The 18,012-nt window shown below is 40.1% G+C and overlaps 2 protein-coding genes and 1 non-coding gene across 3 annotated transcripts; all 3 read right to left on the reverse strand.

Annotated features, from left to right (window-relative positions):
- Window positions 1-1,314: 1,314 nt before the first annotated feature.
- On the reverse strand, window positions 1,315-4,309 carry RPS20 (ribosomal protein S20). Its single transcript, XM_020812981.3, has 4 exons — window positions 4,156-4,309; window positions 2,481-2,580; window positions 1,722-1,795; window positions 1,315-1,541 (listed from the first exon to the last, which is right to left on the reverse strand). Exons 1-4 carry the CDS (start codon window positions 4,156-4,158, stop codon window positions 1,359-1,361), a joined length of 360 nt encoding a protein of 119 aa, XP_020668640.1. The 5' UTR covers window positions 4,159-4,309; the 3' UTR covers window positions 1,315-1,358.
- LOC140707245 (small nucleolar RNA U54) lies at window positions 1,870-1,936 on the reverse strand. The gene has a single exon (XR_012087165.2). It is a non-coding gene; the product is annotated as a small nucleolar RNA U54 (small nucleolar RNA).
- A 3,021-nt stretch (window positions 4,310-7,330) lies between the features above and the next one.
- MOS (MOS proto-oncogene, serine/threonine kinase) lies at window positions 7,331-12,680 on the reverse strand. The gene has a single exon (XM_072998944.2). The coding sequence runs from the start codon at window positions 9,945-9,947 to the stop codon at window positions 8,901-8,903; it is 1,047 nt and encodes a 348-aa protein (XP_072855045.2). The 5' UTR covers window positions 9,948-12,680; the 3' UTR covers window positions 7,331-8,900.
- Between the last annotated feature and the right edge of the window lie 5,332 nt (window positions 12,681-18,012).

Consider the following 18,012-nt stretch of genomic DNA (forward strand, 5'->3'; position numbering starts at 1 on the left):
CAGAGACTGCAGTGGACCAGCCAGTCCCAAGGGGCTGGACCCTCATTATTTCTACCTGTGCGGGGGTATTTGTATTCATATACAAATACCCCCATCTCTGCTTAAGACTAACCAGTAAGTATACAGATCTACTGTAAATAACTCCACTGCCAATATCAATTACATATCCTTTAAATCAGTGGTTCTCAACCTTTGTTACTCAGGTGTTTTTGAACTGCAACTCCCAGAAACCTCAGCCAGCAGAGCTGATGGAGAAGGCTTCTGGGAGTTGCAGTCCAAAAACATCTGAGTAACAAAGGTTAAGAACCAGTGCTTTAAATTAACTGTTAAGATTAAGCTGAAACTGCAACATAAGAATGTTGCAAGATTTATATAACATAGTAATCTAATTTTCATACACTTTTTATTTTCATTCAAGAGACAAAACACAGTGGTAAGACTTGCGAACTTAATCCGCATTGGAATTAAGTTCGCAGGTCGGAAAGTTCACAAGTCAAGTCAAACTTTCCCATTAGAATGCATTGAAAACCATTTAATCCGTATCTGTTTTCCGTTTGTAGGTCGAGCGCTGTTTGTAGGTCAAGGCATTAGTTCCCATAGGAACTAATGCAAAGCTGGTTAATCTGTACTCTACCACTAGGGTGTGAATTTTTTTATTTTTCTCTTCTTTTGACCCAAGGTGAACTTAAGTCAAAAAAGGGGCAGGAATTTTTTTTTCCTCAGTTCTCAAGCAGAGGCTCCGTTTGCAGATCGAAGTGACTTCTTGCGGAATGGAGCAGTTCGTAACTCAAATCGTTTGCAACTAGGGAAGTTCATAAATCGAGGTACCATTGTAGTAAATTCAGTTTTACTTTTAGCATTCATCAAAGCAGTGTGTGAGCTATGCCTTGACTATTTGCATCTGGACAGAATTTGCAAAGACCAGGAAAAGATATTTCAAGATCTACACTGTTTAGTAGACCCGTTTCTACTTGCTCCTCACAACTCATGTAGACTTGTGCACACATTACCATTTGGAGACTGGAATCTGGAATTTAAGTTTTGAGTGTGCAAAGCAACACATAATTCATCCTACTGCATCAGTAATGGGAATATTACACATCAATATCTCCTATCTCATTTTCAGAGATAAAGTTGAATCTATTCTACACATATTTGTTTTATCCATAAAAAGCTACACAATATTTACAATTTAAGTACACAATTGTATGAATTTTCTAGTTAGTTCCCTTTCCTAAACTTCTTCCTGAAACTGTAAAAAAATAGTGTATGATTTTTATATATATAATTTACACCAGGGCACTACAGGAAACATAGGTAGAAAGTTTTCAACTTTTATTGATGTACATGACACTCATTTAAGCATCAGCGATAGTAACTTCAACTTCTACACCAGGTTCAATGCTGATAGAAGTAATTTGCTTGACAATCTCCGAAGGACTATGTAAATCGATGAGACGCTTGTGAATACGCATCTGGAAACGATCCCATGTTTTGGAACCTTCTCCACAGGGTGTTTTCCTTGTAGTGATGCGCAAAGTCTGAAATTTAAATAAATACAAATAGCTGACAATTAAGTAGAAGGCTTGAGAGAGACAGAGAGAGAGAGAGAGAGAATGAGAGAGATCTGGGGGGGGGGGGGGAAGAGGCCAATAAGGACAAAATATTATCTTAAAGATCGATATCATTGAGAGCATGCAGCATTGTATCACACACAATACCTTGGTAGGCATGCGGACAGGTCCTTTCACTTTCAGATTTTTTTCCTTAGCACCTCTGATCAGATCTGCACAGACTATGAAAATAAAACAATGATTGTTTAAAAGCTATATACTCACCATTCTAAAAAATTAAATTAAATTAAAGACAAGTTGGCTCAGAATAGCGTATAAATGAATCACGGTAGTTCAGTTAACACTTTATGTCCTCATTGCCAACTATATTTGAGTAAAATTATTTAATGTAGAGTTGTCAGTATGAAAAATGAAAGGTTCTACTTAAGGCATGAAAGGAAATAATTTTACTGCCAATTCCTTTTCTGAATTTGTCTATATTTTTGTGGGGTCTTATATGTGAACTACACAAAATGCATTCTGAAAATAACATTTTATCCGAGTATATAAAAATTAAGCCTAATCAGTGTTCTTTTTTTCTCAAAAGCACACAAGACTTGAAAGAGAAATTGATAGTCTCAACTTAGATACTGGTATCTCTACTTCAAAAATGCAGGCAAGAAACTCTAGAACATATTTCACTTTGTGAGCTCAGAAATGAATTCTACTGAACTCAACATGACATAGACATGTTATAAATCAGATCACATCTGGTTTTAAAATGATTAACATTAACAGCTCAATACGATGTATGATTAGGCTCATTTGTACCTTAAGCTACACAGGACTGAGCTGTAAGGGTACATCTTAGATGGACACCAAATTTCTGCCAATCATTTAGAATTCCTAGACTAATTTGCTACTTACCCTTTTCTAGAGACTTCACATTACGGCTTGTCAAGGTAATTCGGATTCGATGAATGGCAACTTCCTGTTCTACAGGTGCTTTCCCAGTATCTTTAAATGCCTGCAACAAATAGGAGATAAAAATTTGAGTTTGTAACCCAGAAGAGCCAGCAGAATCCTGGAACATAGGCCCAGATCCTGTTGCTTAGAGTATTTAATGGGTCTACTCTGGTGTAATTTACTAAAACAAGCAATAAGATTTTAGCCAAAGCTTTAAAAAAGTTTTAAAGGGATGATTTTATACTGCTTTATGGCAGATTTGTCATTTGTCTCTTACAAAATAACACCCATCTATTAAGGACATATATATGCTGCCTTTTCCTCCAGAGAGGACCCATTTACAAAGACTTGGCATTTTTAGGAATTCAATCCTACCATGTTTAACAAGTGCTGAATCTTATATTTAACTTAATACGCCAATACCCTTACCAAATTCTCACATGCCTCCACCATTGCAACAGGCCAAAAAAGAGCAGCAGTTAAAAAGCCATAGAACTAACTTATCCCTAAAAGTGTTTCACCGCAGGAATAACAAGAAAGCTATTTTTTAGATGAGATCTCTTTTGACTGATTTGATTTTCATCCTGCTTTTCTTCCAAGAACAGGACCCTCTATATATTTGTAGTATCCCTTGCTTTTGCAGTTCAGCTCTAGCAAACATAACTGTGAAATTTCAAATTAATGGCAAGATCAAGATCTTCCCATTTAATCACACAATACTGAGCTTAGCTGCACTGTGGTTGAAAAACAAATCGTACAGAATTTTTTTTTAAGAACAACATTTGTGAGTTTGGCGAAGGGACAACGCAAGTTAACAAATGAATTCACAGATTTGCTCATCCCAGACAAGGATCCAAGCCAGTCTGAGGAAGCATAGCCTAACTTTTGGGCTGCATTGCTGACTCCCCCATCTAAAGAAGAATACTGTTGTAGTTACATATAGAAAAGAATTTATTACCAGCTTAAAATTTCTGGATCCAGTTACAATAAATTTTAAAATAGTTTGCATTGCACCTCTATGTTGACTTCAGATTACAAAATTCCTTCCTCATTAACAGGGGTCCTGACAATCGTGGCAAAGCCGGTTTGCTAATAAAAAATGACTTGATGCCAAAATGTTCGGCATCTGCCGCACACGACACTTTGCTTCCTTTCTCTGTTCCGTCCTATGCACAATTAAACAGCCAGAGAACACAGCGTTTAATCGCTTTAATGCAGGTACAACACTACAAGGTAGAAAAGCTACACCACGAAATGCACCGGACCAAGAAGCAACAGCCCCAAAAAAGGAGATTAAACATGGCCGTCCCGCGTGTCCCCTTCTTCGTGAAGGCTGCTTAGCAGAGAAAAACAGAAAGGCCCCGCCTGATCCTTCTTGATCCCAGTCTGAGGCGAACACTTTCCAGATTCCATTTTAAACTGTAAAACAGGAGGGGATATTCCCGACGAGGAGGCAACCGCGGCGCCCCAAAGGACCTCGCCAGGCGCAGCCCCGGGGAGCTGGAGGCGCGGGAGGGAAGGCGAGGCGAGGTGGCGGCTAAAGGGCAAGGTTTGGGGCACCCAGAAAAAAGCAGCGGCGGGACCCCTTCCTTCCCCGACCTCCTCCCTCCCAGCCGGGCTCTTTCCTGCCTCTCACCATGGCCGCCGCCGCCGGGAAAGCTTTCCTGACCGACTTATTCCTGGCCGAAGCGAGCGCGCAAAGGCCCCCCGGAACAGCGGTGAGTCAGGAAACGACGAGGTAGGCCCGAGACGCCCTGCGCGACGAAGAGAGAGCGAGAGGAAGGGCAGGGCGGCGAGGCCGGAGCTATATAAGCTCCCGGAGGGCCGCCTCTTCACCCTTCGCTCCGGAACTGATGGAGGAAACCGGGAAGTTCGCGGTCCGGGCGCTTGGAGTCAAACGCAGGAAGGCGGGAAGCGAGTGTTCAGGCGCCGGGCGGAGCGGGGCTTCCAGGCGGCGGGCCCCCCCCCCCACTACCACCGGAGTGGCACGCTGGGCTTTTCTCCGGGAAATCGGGGTCGGGGTGGGGACACGTTTCGCAGCCGCCTCCCGCTCGGCTTTCTCCTCGATCTAAGACAGCGAGACCACGATTGCTTCGGGTGCAACGTTATACACGTCCTGCCTTTTCCGATCTTAACCTAAAATGAGCCCCAACGCACAGACGGAAATCCATTCTCCGTCCTGCATCTACGTTTTTCCCCACTATAGCCTTTGCTGTTCAAAACTTTGATAGCCTATTGAGCCGGATTTCAGACCAGGGATTTCTCTTTAATACCCGGACACTTAATTTTCAGTAGAACAATCGAGTTGAAAGGGTCCTGTAAGGCCATCCAGTCCAACCCCCTGCTCAATGCAGGAATCCAACTCAAAGCAGATCTGACAGGCCGTTGCCCAATTTCCTCTCCAGTTGCCTCCAGTGTTGAAGTGCTCAATTTTAACACAATAATAATCGTGTTAAAAGTTGTTATCAACATACAGTTTCCCCTAAAATAAGACCTAACCTGAAAATAAACCCTAGTAAAATTTTTCAGGATGCTCATGAGCCCTACCTCTAAAATAAGCCCTAGTTAAATTAAACCCTGCCCTCCACCAGGGACTCATTGTACAGCAACTGAGATTGACTCCATCTCCTCTGCCTCAATCCATATGTTACCTTCCCACCACCACCTCAACAAGCGTGTTCCCAAAACGAGACAGAAATCATCTGGTTCTGCGGCTGAAGGGGTTTGAGGCCAGTGTGTGTTGGGGCCCATCATGCCAGCATCACCACAGCGACCACTCCCCTGTCCCTGGAGGGAGTCACAAGAAATTCAGGCCCGAATTCGGGGTTTGGAGTTATGATGATGTTCCAGAATTCCATGACTGTATTTGAATAAATGTAGATTGTTGCACATGAAAAAATAAAACCTCTCCTGAAAATAAGCCCTAATGCATTTAAATATAAGACATTCTTATCTTTAGGGAAACACAGTATTTCTACAGAGATTCTACATGCAATACAAAATATTTAATTTTTAAAAAACAACTCCCAGAGTATCCTGTTGTATAAGGACACCAACACAACAGGAATGATGTCACAAACAGAAGCAGCAATTAAGTTGTCAATAATTTGTTCTTTGGTTCAATTTTAGGTTGTGCATGGTTTGCATACAAGGAGGCAAAGTCACACGGGAACTAAGCTGAAGCAAGGGCTATTTAATGTTTAAAATTGCCCTACATGACAAAAAGACAGGACATATTTAATACTATTTTCATTCCCTGCACCAAAATGAACATAGTTTTATAAAGAAACATGAACATTTAAATCACAGGTCAACTGTTTAAAACTAATCTTCACTAATAAAATTATTTTCACATAGCAAGTCTCTGGTCTCCAATTATATTTGCCTTTCCTTAAAAATCATATTGAACTTGGACTGCTTCAGAGTGAATCTCCAGGATTATACTGTTATAACTTCGGTTAAGTAAATCACTTTGCAGATTCATAGGTAAAGAGAATAAATACCTGAATTTCTTTCATGCACACTATAGCATCATTAATATATTAATATTGGCCATCTAGTGATATATGATTGCAATTACACCATATCTAATAGGTAATTGCCTCAAAATGTTTTGAAAAATAGCCTTTTCTGGAGAATTTATTATAAATTCTTGGGAATTTCTGCAAGTAGAAGCCTTGTTACTCTAAAGTGTCAAAAGTCATTTTAAATGAAAAACTAGCAGACCTATTGTAACAATGTGTTGGCTGTATTCTGTACTGTCAAATTACAAATGATCATGTGAATTAGCAAAATTGAGAAAATCAATTAGGTCTTAATTTAGGACTCAGATTAACTGAATTAAAATTACTGGAGTTTAAGTATGAAACTAGTTGAAGTTTAGGTTTCTTGAAAGACCAATTCTATCTCACATTGCAGACTGATATTGGTGGTGAGAAAGGAGTCCTGTTTAAGATCCAAATAAATAGAATTTATCATGAGCACAACAATGATTCACACCAATGGAAATTTGTAGTTTTAAAGTGCTAAATTTAAACATAGCTTAGCAAAATAGGGAATTCTGGTATCATGAATTCCTACTGTTGTGAATCATCACTGTGCTTATGTTACATGGACATTTCTGAACGTTGCCTGGTTATGTTAAGATTGTTCCATCCCACAATTTTTGGCTTAATTTATGATCATGAAGGACTATACAATGCATCAAAATCTTATGCTGTAATAGATCCATTGGTCTTAAAATTCTGCAACATTCTTATTTTTGAACATCTGGAAGCATTACTTTCTTTTCCTTAGGAGATAGATCTTGCCGTTTATATTAATACATTTCCCACTCTTCTATTGTAGATAGGAACTGTCTCTCCTATCATTGCAAGTGGATGCTAACTTTGTTTAGGAAAGAATCTATTCTTAACAGATGTGTGTGTTTTAGGAATTAAGAATACCCTTCCCCTCACTGCAGGGAATAAATATTATAATACTTTCATCCATTTCTCCTTTAATCCCCCCTTCCATGTTTCTACTTAAGCCCTTGAGTGGTTAAAAACATTTAAGAAAACCCAATTAACCATTACCCTTGTTTCCAGACCACCTGAGGAGTTATCCCAATCCAGCAAGGATTTAAAGACAACTTAAGTTCCATCTAAACAGTTACCACCATCTTCTAGTTTTTAGTTTCACTCCTTATAAGCAATATCATATAGTACATAGAACATCAAAAACTTTCTGCATTATCAGCTTTAGGCGCTAATGTTTTGCATATTCTTAGTTGATAAAATTATTTACATTAGAGACAATGTTAATGCAAACTCTGGCTGGGAAAAGTTATGTTAAATAGGTTACGTCAGCTCAGCTTTGTCCAATTGTAATTTATAAGCTGAACATTTCTAATTAGAAGTTGCAGAAAGAACAAAGTATATTATGCCAGTAACTCAGAATTAATACACACTTTCAAATATGCACTGAAAACTCCAATATTTTTGTTTATACAGTAATGTGAAAAGAATATATTGGGAACAGTAGGAGCATAATGACAGTATACAACCTAATTCTATGCATGTTACTAAGTTATTGGCTCTAACAGATTCAATGGGATTTAGCTCTTTTTTATTGTTTTTACAAAATTACAATATTCCTGTCTTCATGCTTCCACTGAAGATTGTCCCACAATGTTCAGTTAGATATGCTCCCTTAAAAGTATGTTTAGAATTACATCCTTAAGTTTTGCAAATAAAATATCTCATATTCAAAATCTGCAAAACTCCCGAAGAACCAGAATATATGTGGGAACGCATTTGATTTTTCATTAGCCCAGGTAGTTAGCCTTAACAACACTCACATTTATGCCCTCAAAATGACTGCTGTAAAACAGTATTTGTTGGTCAACATTTGGTCTGTATTTAGTCAGGCCTTAAACAGCTAATATCTAAACAAGTCCTAGGTCCTGTGTGTGGCATTAGACAGCAGGATGGGATACAGTATCTGAGCTGGAGAGAATGTTAAACTAGTTTGCAGATGACCACGTGTTGATGCACAACTACAAGCAAACAAGCAACCTCCAGTAAGAAGTCATGTAGCAACTTAACGACTAGCAAATTTATTTGGTGTAACTTTCATGGACTACAACCCACTTCTTAACATGCAGATGGGCTACAATCCAGAAAAGTTTATGACGCATACAAATTACGTGTTTAAGATACCTCAAGGCTGTTTCGCTGCCACAGACTGACACACTTATACTAAGACACACATGAATAAATGCTGCATTTACCAATTTCTTTAAAAATGTGGTGTCTGGTGACTCTTGTTCAGCAGATAACTAGAAAAGGTGTAGAAATCAGATAGCTTTGTTATTTCTAGCTGAGTTCACTGACAAACAAGGCTTGGAATACTGAACTAAAACTCTTAGAATTCCCCTGGTCAGTATGGCCAGTCTGGATTCTAGGAGTTGTAAAAATAACAGTTCCAAATTCTATCCATAAAGAGAGAAAAGTATTTTTGTTTAAGGCACTTTAAAGATAGGATCCTTTACATTATTACTGAATAGGTGGTTTTCATTACTTAACTTTGTCAAAGCTTGTTGCCCAGATCTCAGGTATTGTGCATTTTCAGTATGTGACTGTGCTCTCTATCTATATGGATTCCATGAAAAAAAAAAGACAGCATAAGAAACTGAAAGCTTCTGTTGCTCTACTGAGCAGAAGACTTTCTAACCTGCTACAGGTACTAAGATTCTGCAATAACTTTATTGATAAATTAATAACCAGCAACTTTTTTCAGAAGCTTCTTTTGCATATTGAAAAAGATCAGAGCAATAACTTAACAAATTTAGCAAGGAAGAGGAACAACAATAAAAATCAAGAGACACAACACAACAACTTTTTATGCTTTTAGAGATAGAGAATGAAGATCATGGAGGAGAAGTTCCGCATTAGGACGCTCTGCTACATCAGCTCTCCAGCAACTTTCAATTGTGGTCTCAAGCTGTTGTCCAATGGTTGAGTCTTTAAACACATCATCAGACAGAGAAGGACGCAAGTTGTAAGCTACCACAGAATAGAGTACATACTGATGGTCACCCAAATAAGGCTCTTTTTGTGTAACCATTTGCCAAAGCGTGATGGCAAATGAGTAGATGTCTGCCTTAGGTGTAATTTTCTCACCTTTAAGAAGTTCGGGAGCACGGTGAGTGTATGTTCCCCCTTGCTGACAAAGCTGAGGGCCTGATAACACAGTGTCTTCTAGCTTTTGGGAGCATCCAAAGTCTCCGATCTTACAAACATTTTGTTCTGTGATGAATATGTTAGCAGGCTTTAAATCCAAGTGCACAATCAACTGTGAATGGAGAAAGACTAAACCTGCTACAATGTCACAGGAGTAGCATACAGCCTGAGCTAGATTCAAAAATGCATTGCCACATCCAAGTCCATCATCCTTTCTTTCTGCTGTTGTGCAGCCAGTTCCATAGATAACATGGTGCAGGGTGCTGTTACCTACATATTCCATTATTATGGTGCCCAAAGTATCCTGGCTGGAAGGGGCACATGTGCTGGCAGCTATTACATGCACCACGTTGTTATGGTGAAGATGTGCCACATTTAGTTCTGCCCAGAAACTCTGTCGAGATGCCAAGCGATTCTTACTGCATTTCTTTACCTGCTTTACTGCCACGGTAGTTCCACAGTAAACAGCCTTGTACACAGAACCAAAGCCACCAGACCCCAGAGGGTGTAGCAGAGACAACTGATTCCAGTCTATCGAACACCAAGCAAGGCGAGAAGGTAGCCGGCAAGCCCTAGGAGAAGGGCCTTTCTCAGAAAATAACTTTTCACCTTTGGTTGAAAATACCAGGGGGCTACTGCAGGGTCGTGCATTAACAGATGGAGAAAATTCCAGACGGAGACGACTAACAGGAAGAGGTGATGGCATAACTATCTTGGAATATGTTTAAGAAATGCAGATTAACCACCTGAAAATTGTGAGTTCCTTCAAAAAAAGAGAGTGCTGGGCAATTCATGTGTTTTTTCCTTAAATGTGTTCTTTTTCTTCCAAGCTCCCACATTCCGTTCCCTAAATGACTGCAGCTGATTTTCAGCTGACAAACCCCAATCAGTTTCAGATGACAATAATTTTAATTATTTCCTAATAACTTTGATTTAGAAAGGGAACTGAATTACAGCCCTAATCCTAAAACACTTAAAGCATACTTCTAAGTGTATTTACTCTGAAGTACATTCTACTGTCGTCAATAGGAATTACTCTATATCTATTAAGTGTGCTTAGGGATCTGGGCCTATGTTAACATTTGATGGTTTAATAGTCCTTTTACTCCTCCCCCCCACTGCATTCAAACTCCAGTAACAACTGTGTGATGAAGGGATGATCCAAATGTGGACAACAGCATAAGACAGTTAACATTTAATTGTTTAGATTTAATTGTTCAGTCTTTCCCTCACGCAACATATAAGCTGTAGCTGGATTGGGCCCATTCAGTTTAGTGTATAAAAACTAAGCATGTAATCTAATCATGTGCTTAATATAATGTTATTTGGCCCAGATCTGTAAGGTCTTTCCTGCAAACAAACATTCTGCTCCGCAGAATCAATTCCTTCCCTCTTTCTTGAACTGCCTTAGAGAAAGCTCAGATTTTGGCTAATATGCATACAAACACTCTGTACCAAACAAGAGATCCCACCCCCCCCATGCTGGTAAAACATATTTTACATTACTAATGAAAATGTCTTAAAAATTAAATTGTCATCCCTTATGTACAATTAGTAAGTTTGTTTGCCACCAGCTGCACATGGATGTAGTGTCAAATATTTTAGATTTTAACAAAAGGATATGTTTGGCATAACAAAGCCCAGAGGCCCTCCATGTGTCGGGGAGGATCAGGGATGGATTTGGGATAGTGCTGATTTACTGTGCTCCTTGCGACCCTGGGGTCTCCTTTACGGAGCTGGCAGGCTTCATCTCAGTGGCTGTGTTGAGGTCACCCAAGGTCACTCCCTGTTTTGGGCAACTTCAACATCCATGCTGAGATGGAAGCCACTTGTCCAGTACATGAGTTCTTTGAAACCATGTCTTCCTTGGAAATACCTCAGTATATCAACGGTCCCACCCATATGGCAGGCCATATCTAAACCTGGTGTTTTCAATGGGGCAGATGGAGAGTGATCCGAAGGTGACTGACCTTGTTGGTCCCCTCGTCATGGTCAGATCACTGCCAGATAAAATGCAGCCTCTCAGTGGCACTTCCTCCCCACGGGGAGCAAGGACCCATTAAGATTGTCTGCCCCTGTACTGGATCCAATTGGTTTTCAAGACACAATGCGAGGGATACCGGCTGATCTGGTTGGCACTCCTGTCGTGGCTCTAGTGGAAGGATGCTATGATGACGCTATCAGGGCTGTTGACACAATTGCACCTAAATCTGCCCTCCACTGCTGAGCCTGCCCATCCCCTGGTATAACCAACATTTGTAGGCAACAAAGCAAAATAAGAGGCTGGAGATCCCTGACGGGATCTAATCTAAAAGCTGCAAAAAGCACATCAAACTTCTACTTAGCTAAGGTGAAAGCCACTAGGAGAACATATTTCACTACCTGGATAAGTGAAGCTCAAAACCATCAGGCCAAACTCTTTTGTATAGCATGTGATTTCTCCAGGGTTGGTCATAGTGACAGGCCTCCCAGTAATATCTCCTGTGACCAATTTGCGGCCTTCTTTAAACAAAAAGTGGAGGCCATCCACTGGGACCTTGACCATCCTTCTTCTCCAGTATATCAAGCCGAGATGTCCACTGTACTGCTTTGCCCAAAGAGTTTAACATGTTTTCAGCCTGTGATGTCAGCAGAGGTGGACAGGGTGCTTGAGCGCTGTAGGGCCACTGCTACCTCCCTAGATCCTTGCCCAGCTTGGCTCATAAAAGCGGCCCGGATGGTAAGAAAAGAATGGGCTATTGGTATTATTAATGGGTCTCTCCTTGAGGGCAGGGTTTGCTGAGCCCTTAAGGAGACACTTCCCAAACCTACCCGTAAAATGCCTACCTAGCCAGCAAATGATATAAACAACTATCGACCCACTGCCAATGTTCCCTTCCTCAGCAAGCTAGTGGAGAGAGTGGTGCCTGGTTAGCTTTAGGCACTCCTGGAGGAAACTGATGATCTTGATTCATTCCAGTCCTGTTTCAAGCTGCACCATGGCATAGAGATGGCTGTCCAGCAAGGTGACCTTTTGAGGGAGACTGACGGGGCAAAATGTCCTTGCTGGTCCTGCTCAACCTATAAGCAGCCTTCAGTACAATCGACTATGGTATCCTCCTGAGCCAGCTCTCTGAGTTGGGATCAGTCTGGCCTTGGCCTGGCTCTGATCCTTCCTTGAGGAAGCTGTCCTCAGAGAGTACAGCTTGGCAAGATGATGTCCAGCCCTAGACCCTTGACTGTGGAGTCCCTCAGAGGTTGATCATCTCCCCAATGCTGTTTAATATCTATATGAGGCCCCTGGGGGAGATCATCAGGAGCTTCGTAGCTTTGTGACACCAATACGTGGATGAAACTAGCTCTATCTCTTCTTCCACCCTTTTGTAGAGGATGCTGTTCCACCCCTTGAGTGCTGTCTGGATGCTGTGCTGCAGTGGATGAGGGATAATAGACTGAGTCTGAACCCGGGCAAGATGGAGATCCTGCAGGTGGGTGCCCCTAGTGTTTGTGAATTGGGTACCTCTCTCTCCTTTGGGGGGGCTACTCTCTCCGCTAAGGATGAGGTTCACAGCTTGGGTGTAATCTGGACCCAGCACTGTCAATGGAACCTCAATAGCTTCTGTGGTCCATTCTGCCTACTTCTACCTAAGGCAGATTGCCCAGCTGAGTCCCTACCTTGACACTGGGGTTCATGCAGTGGTAGTCTCGAGAATAGACTACTGTAATACTATCTATGTGGGGCTGCCCATGAGGCTGTTACAGAAACTTCAGCACGTCCAGAGCATGGCAGCCAGATTACTGAGTGGTGTTAAGAAACATCAACACATTTCTCCCACCCTGGCCACCCTGCACTGGTTATTTGTCTGTTTTCCTACCAGCTTCAAGGTAATAGTGTTAACTTATAAAGCGCTAAATGGTTTGGGACCTTGATACCTGACAGAATACCTCCTCCTGATGAGATTGCCCACCCCATTCCATCTTCCCAGGCTGGGCGGTTGAGTGTTATGACCCCGAGAGAGGCCCAGAAAGAGAGAACCAGAAACTGGGCCTTCTCGGTGGTTGCTCTTCAGCTCTGGAACAAGCTCCTGCCTGAAATCTGCCTGGCCCCTTCACTGGGAATTTTTAAGCAACTGTTTAAAATGTCGCTTTTCCAGAAGGCACTCAACATCTAATTACAGTGAGTGGTCTCAACATTTATACTATTAATCCTGCTGTCTTGCTATATATATTATTTCATTTTATTTTATTTAAATTGTTGGTTGTTTTATCTTTATTTTGATTTTTATTATTATGTTCATTGTTGGTATAGTGTATGTTTTATTTGTCTAACATGTAAACTGCCCAGAGTGGCCTAGTAGCCAGATGGGCAATATAGAAGCCGAATAAATAAATAAAATAAATAAATAAATAATAATGACACTAAGCACGTGTCACTGTAGCATGTATTGTTGATTCTATTTCATATCTATTAAATTGTGGAAGATTACCTTATAGACTGCAGTGAATGAATGAAGAATTTTAAAACGGCATTTAGATCAAGAAGGGATCAAGTGGGTATACAGTATATGCAGAACTTCTGTTTTGCAATTAAGCAACAGATTTTGAAGCACATAGTCATTCTTAGTCATTTTAGCTGAAACTAAGAGTGATATATATTATTTCAGACTGAGACCAGAATCCTATGTACAACTTGGTATAAAGCACATTATCTGAATGGGTGTTCTGAATAAATATGTACAAGAAAGACAAAATACCTTTTATTTTAACCATCAGTGAGATGACACCTGCAGAAGGAAAAGAACAAACATAACCATCTGTATCCTATTAACGTGATAGTCCAACTATGTATTTTAATATATATTAACTGCTGTTTTACCATGGCATCTATGGCATGGCATAATCTAGAAAATAGCAGCACTACTAATATAGTAAACAGAAACAAATGAATAAGGATTCTACTGCAATCAGCTATATTGCATTTCCCAAGTACCATGAGAACTTTTACATTCTGCCTTTTCCAAGTAGCCCTTACTTTGGAACTGTCTTTTTTCTTCATGTTTTAACCAAAGATACTTGTATATATAGCTCTGGAATAAATTTTCCAAGAAGCAATTACTTGCTTGTCTTACAGGCTAATCCCTGGGCCCAAGTACCTTTGACTGTCTTCACTGCAGTTGTGGCACTGTGGAAACTCCTTCTCCTGGGACAGGCAAGAAAGAGGACAATTCTCCTACCCCTCACCACCCCATGCCCTAGAAAAGTGACCTGCTATAGAGGGCTGGGAAACCTTCCAGCATATGTGTTTGCAACCAGACAAGGCTACAGGAAAGGTTGCTGAAAAACCCATAATGCGGTGAGAATTGCTTTGGATTTAGCCCCTGTAGAGTAGAAACAGATTTTCAAAGGCTAATTCATATTAGCTAGTTCACAATCTTATCAAGAAAAGCAAAATCATAAAATGAATACTTACCTTTGCAAGGGCTTTGCAGACTGCCTCTTAAAATTTGCTATATTACTTATGAATTTGCAGGATTCATGTCATAAAGGGCAATATTTTTCCATCATAAGAATATGTTCTCACTTCACAATTATCTGAGAAAGAAACTTCATAAAATAACTTTTAGTATTAATTGTTAGGGCACAGCAGGTGTTCTGACAGAACTGATGACCACCATAGTGCAAATAAATAATACTTACTTGGTGTTGTTGGGTAGAAATACACCAGAGCTCTGTAAATATCACTTAGAAGCATATATTAATGGGTAAAATAAAGGTTTAGTCAGAATTCACAGAGATAGTTCAATTTTTGACATTGTTCTGTCTCTACTATTGAACACAGAAAGTTTGGATCCTCCCATAAGACTAAACTGCCATGATCTATGCTAGAAACCAGATATAGGCAGCATGTCTGTTGAACCTACCAGCAACTTCTGGTAGCACCATCAGTGGTAACTACTATCTGTATTCCCTAGTCAAAATTGCAGACACAGCTTTTTAGTGACTCCAGTTTAACTTGATAGGTTTGGAAGGACGGGGGTGAGGACACTGCTTTAGAGATAGGCCACACCCTTCTTCTGGTGAGCAAAATTAAGGTGACTGTAAGTATAGAGCCATGGGCCGCACCTCCCAGAAGTCTGACTGGTGAATTCTTGGGAGAATTCTGGGAAAATAGGCACAACTCTTAATAGTAGCTATTATGTTGGATACCATTCCGTCTATACTAGTGGAAATTGATTCTTGATGTAGTGATGGATTACGAATAGGCTAAATGAGGTAGTAGTCTTATTAGTCGGAAGGCAAATAATCTGGAATTAAGTGTGCAGCCTTTTCTGGACAGGATTATAAACACTTTGAAAAAATCAACTTTACAGTTTAGGAATATTCTAGATCTTGAGTTTGTTCACCATTTACTCCTGGATGGACAGCAAGTGGGTATGGCCAGGCATACCTTTGCACAGGTTGGCTGCCACACAATGTGTTTTCCAGATACTGTTATGCATGCCCTGTTATTAGATTACTGAAAGACATTATATGCACAGGTGTGTGTCAAAAATATAAACAGGATTGTTTTGGGTCTCCTTTTTGGGTTTCATTATTCATTTTATTTAATCTATATTGGTCTTCACTTCACCTTCAGATATTAGACGGCTATTTTTATGGGGACTGCCCAACATAATCAATGGTGAGAGATGCTGAGAGATGCAGTTCAGTATCTGATTTGACACAAGCCACTTACTTATCTCCGGGCGAAATGTTTGTATACCATATTTGAAAAATAGCTATTATATGAGCCTGCTGGCCACAATCATCCTAGGACTTTGTCTGCATCCCACTTCAGAGTTCTTTTTGTTGGTAATAGAAGACAGGGTCATGCAAGGTACATTACCTATGTTGTGGAATTCTGTTTATACAGAGGTTTTCTTTCTTTCTTTCTTTTTTTGTTGTTATGTGCCATCAAGTTGGAACCAACTTACAATGACCTAATAGGGCTCTCAAGGTACATGAGGTATTTAAGGAATTTTACCAGTTCCACAGTCCCAATGAGTTTACATAGTTGCATGGGAATTTGAACCCAGGATTCTTGACTCCTGATCCATTACTTTATCCGCTACACCACAATGGATACTGTATTTCTATAAGTCATCTTTCAGACATCATTATGGCCATGATAAATCCCATAATTTTAAAAATACAGTTATGTATCAGAATGAGAGGCTAGATATTTGTTTCCTGACTATTAATATCTTGCTATTATATTAAATAGTTAGGATAATATCATTAGTTTTAATTAACTAGTAATTGGTGGAAGCTGACGGGGTAGAGATTGACTTTTATGGGCTCAAATGATTTTCAACTAGTTCTGGGATAGGTTATGTATGTTGATAAATTGACCAGATCAAAATTAATACATTTCATGAAAAACAGTGTAATTTTACTAAACTTTGTAAAAATTATAACCTAATGTATGGTATTCAAAAGTCCTACTGAAAAACATACAGATGATATATTATGGTTAAACTGCTGTACTGCAGCCAAAACTGTGCTCACGACCCAGGGTTCAATCCCAGGTAGCTGGCTCAAGGTTGACTCAGCCTTCTATCCTTTTGAGGTCAGTAAAATGAGTACTCAGTTTGCTGGGGGGGGCAATGTGTAGGGGGGCAATGCATAATTAACTTGTAAACCGCCCAGCAAGTGCTTGAAGTGCTATGGGGCAGCATATAAGCACCACACGTTGCTTTATATTTAGCATAACTCACTAGATGTCTCCTTGATGTGCACTTAATATTAACGAAATCCTAATACAATCTGTCTACACAAGGGGGCAACCTTGTTTTTTTGTTTGGCATCAATGAGGCCTATTTAAAGAATGGGTCTGAAAAGAAACCTTTCAAACAAGTTCATTTCTACTTCATCCTTTTGCTCGGATAGCAAGAATCATACACAGAGGCACACACTAGTATGCAGCACAGCTATAGCAAAACCACGTCTAAAGGCAATTGTTCACTTCTATCCCATTCCATCCAACAAATTCCCATTTTTTAAAAATCACATTTAGTCAATGGAAGATTCCAAACTCTTTATGCCAGACTTTGAAGGTGGGAGAAAAATTTGTGATTTCTTACCTGTCATGAGATTAGACACTGGGTTTATCCATTACAGCTGACTGGTGTTAAGAGTCAGAATAGAAAAAATGGAAATATTTTTTGTGAAATGCAGTACCACAAGGTGTAGTTAAGTTCACCAGCAGGGATGGCTTGAAAAGTCTGTGGAGTGTAAAGCCATCAATGGCTACCGGTCATGAAAGTCACTGTGTGTTCTTGGGCTACTCATTTGCTTTCTGACAGACCTACAGTGCAGGGTTTGATAACAGAGTTGGGGAGAGCAATGGACATTGCTTTAGCTCATGGTAAAATAAGCATAATATAAATTCAACAAATATTACAGAAAGTTTGATTATATAAATGCTAATACTAGCAGTATACTTCTTTAGTTCAGGAGTCAGGAAACACGAATAGGAAACTGCCACTTCATAAAATGTCCTGATAATGAGCTTCCCATCTGGTTGGCCACTGTGCAAATAGAATGCTGCATCTGATAGGTCTGTGCTTTGGGCTAGCAGAATTCTTCTTGTGTCTCTTCTGTGCTCCCTGGATTTCAGCTCTGTCCCGTCGTCTCCAAGTATCAATGCAGTGACAAAAGATTCACCACTTCTTTCATTCTGTCTCATACCCCACAGCATTACACTAATTCATTAAGTGACCAGGATGCAAAGGAGAGCAGAGATACCAAGA

Source organism: Pogona vitticeps, chromosome 4 (genome assembly GCF_051106095.1).
Source record: "Pogona vitticeps strain Pit_001003342236 chromosome 4, PviZW2.1, whole genome shotgun sequence".
NCBI lineage: Eukaryota > Metazoa > Chordata > Lepidosauria > Squamata > Agamidae > Pogona > Pogona vitticeps.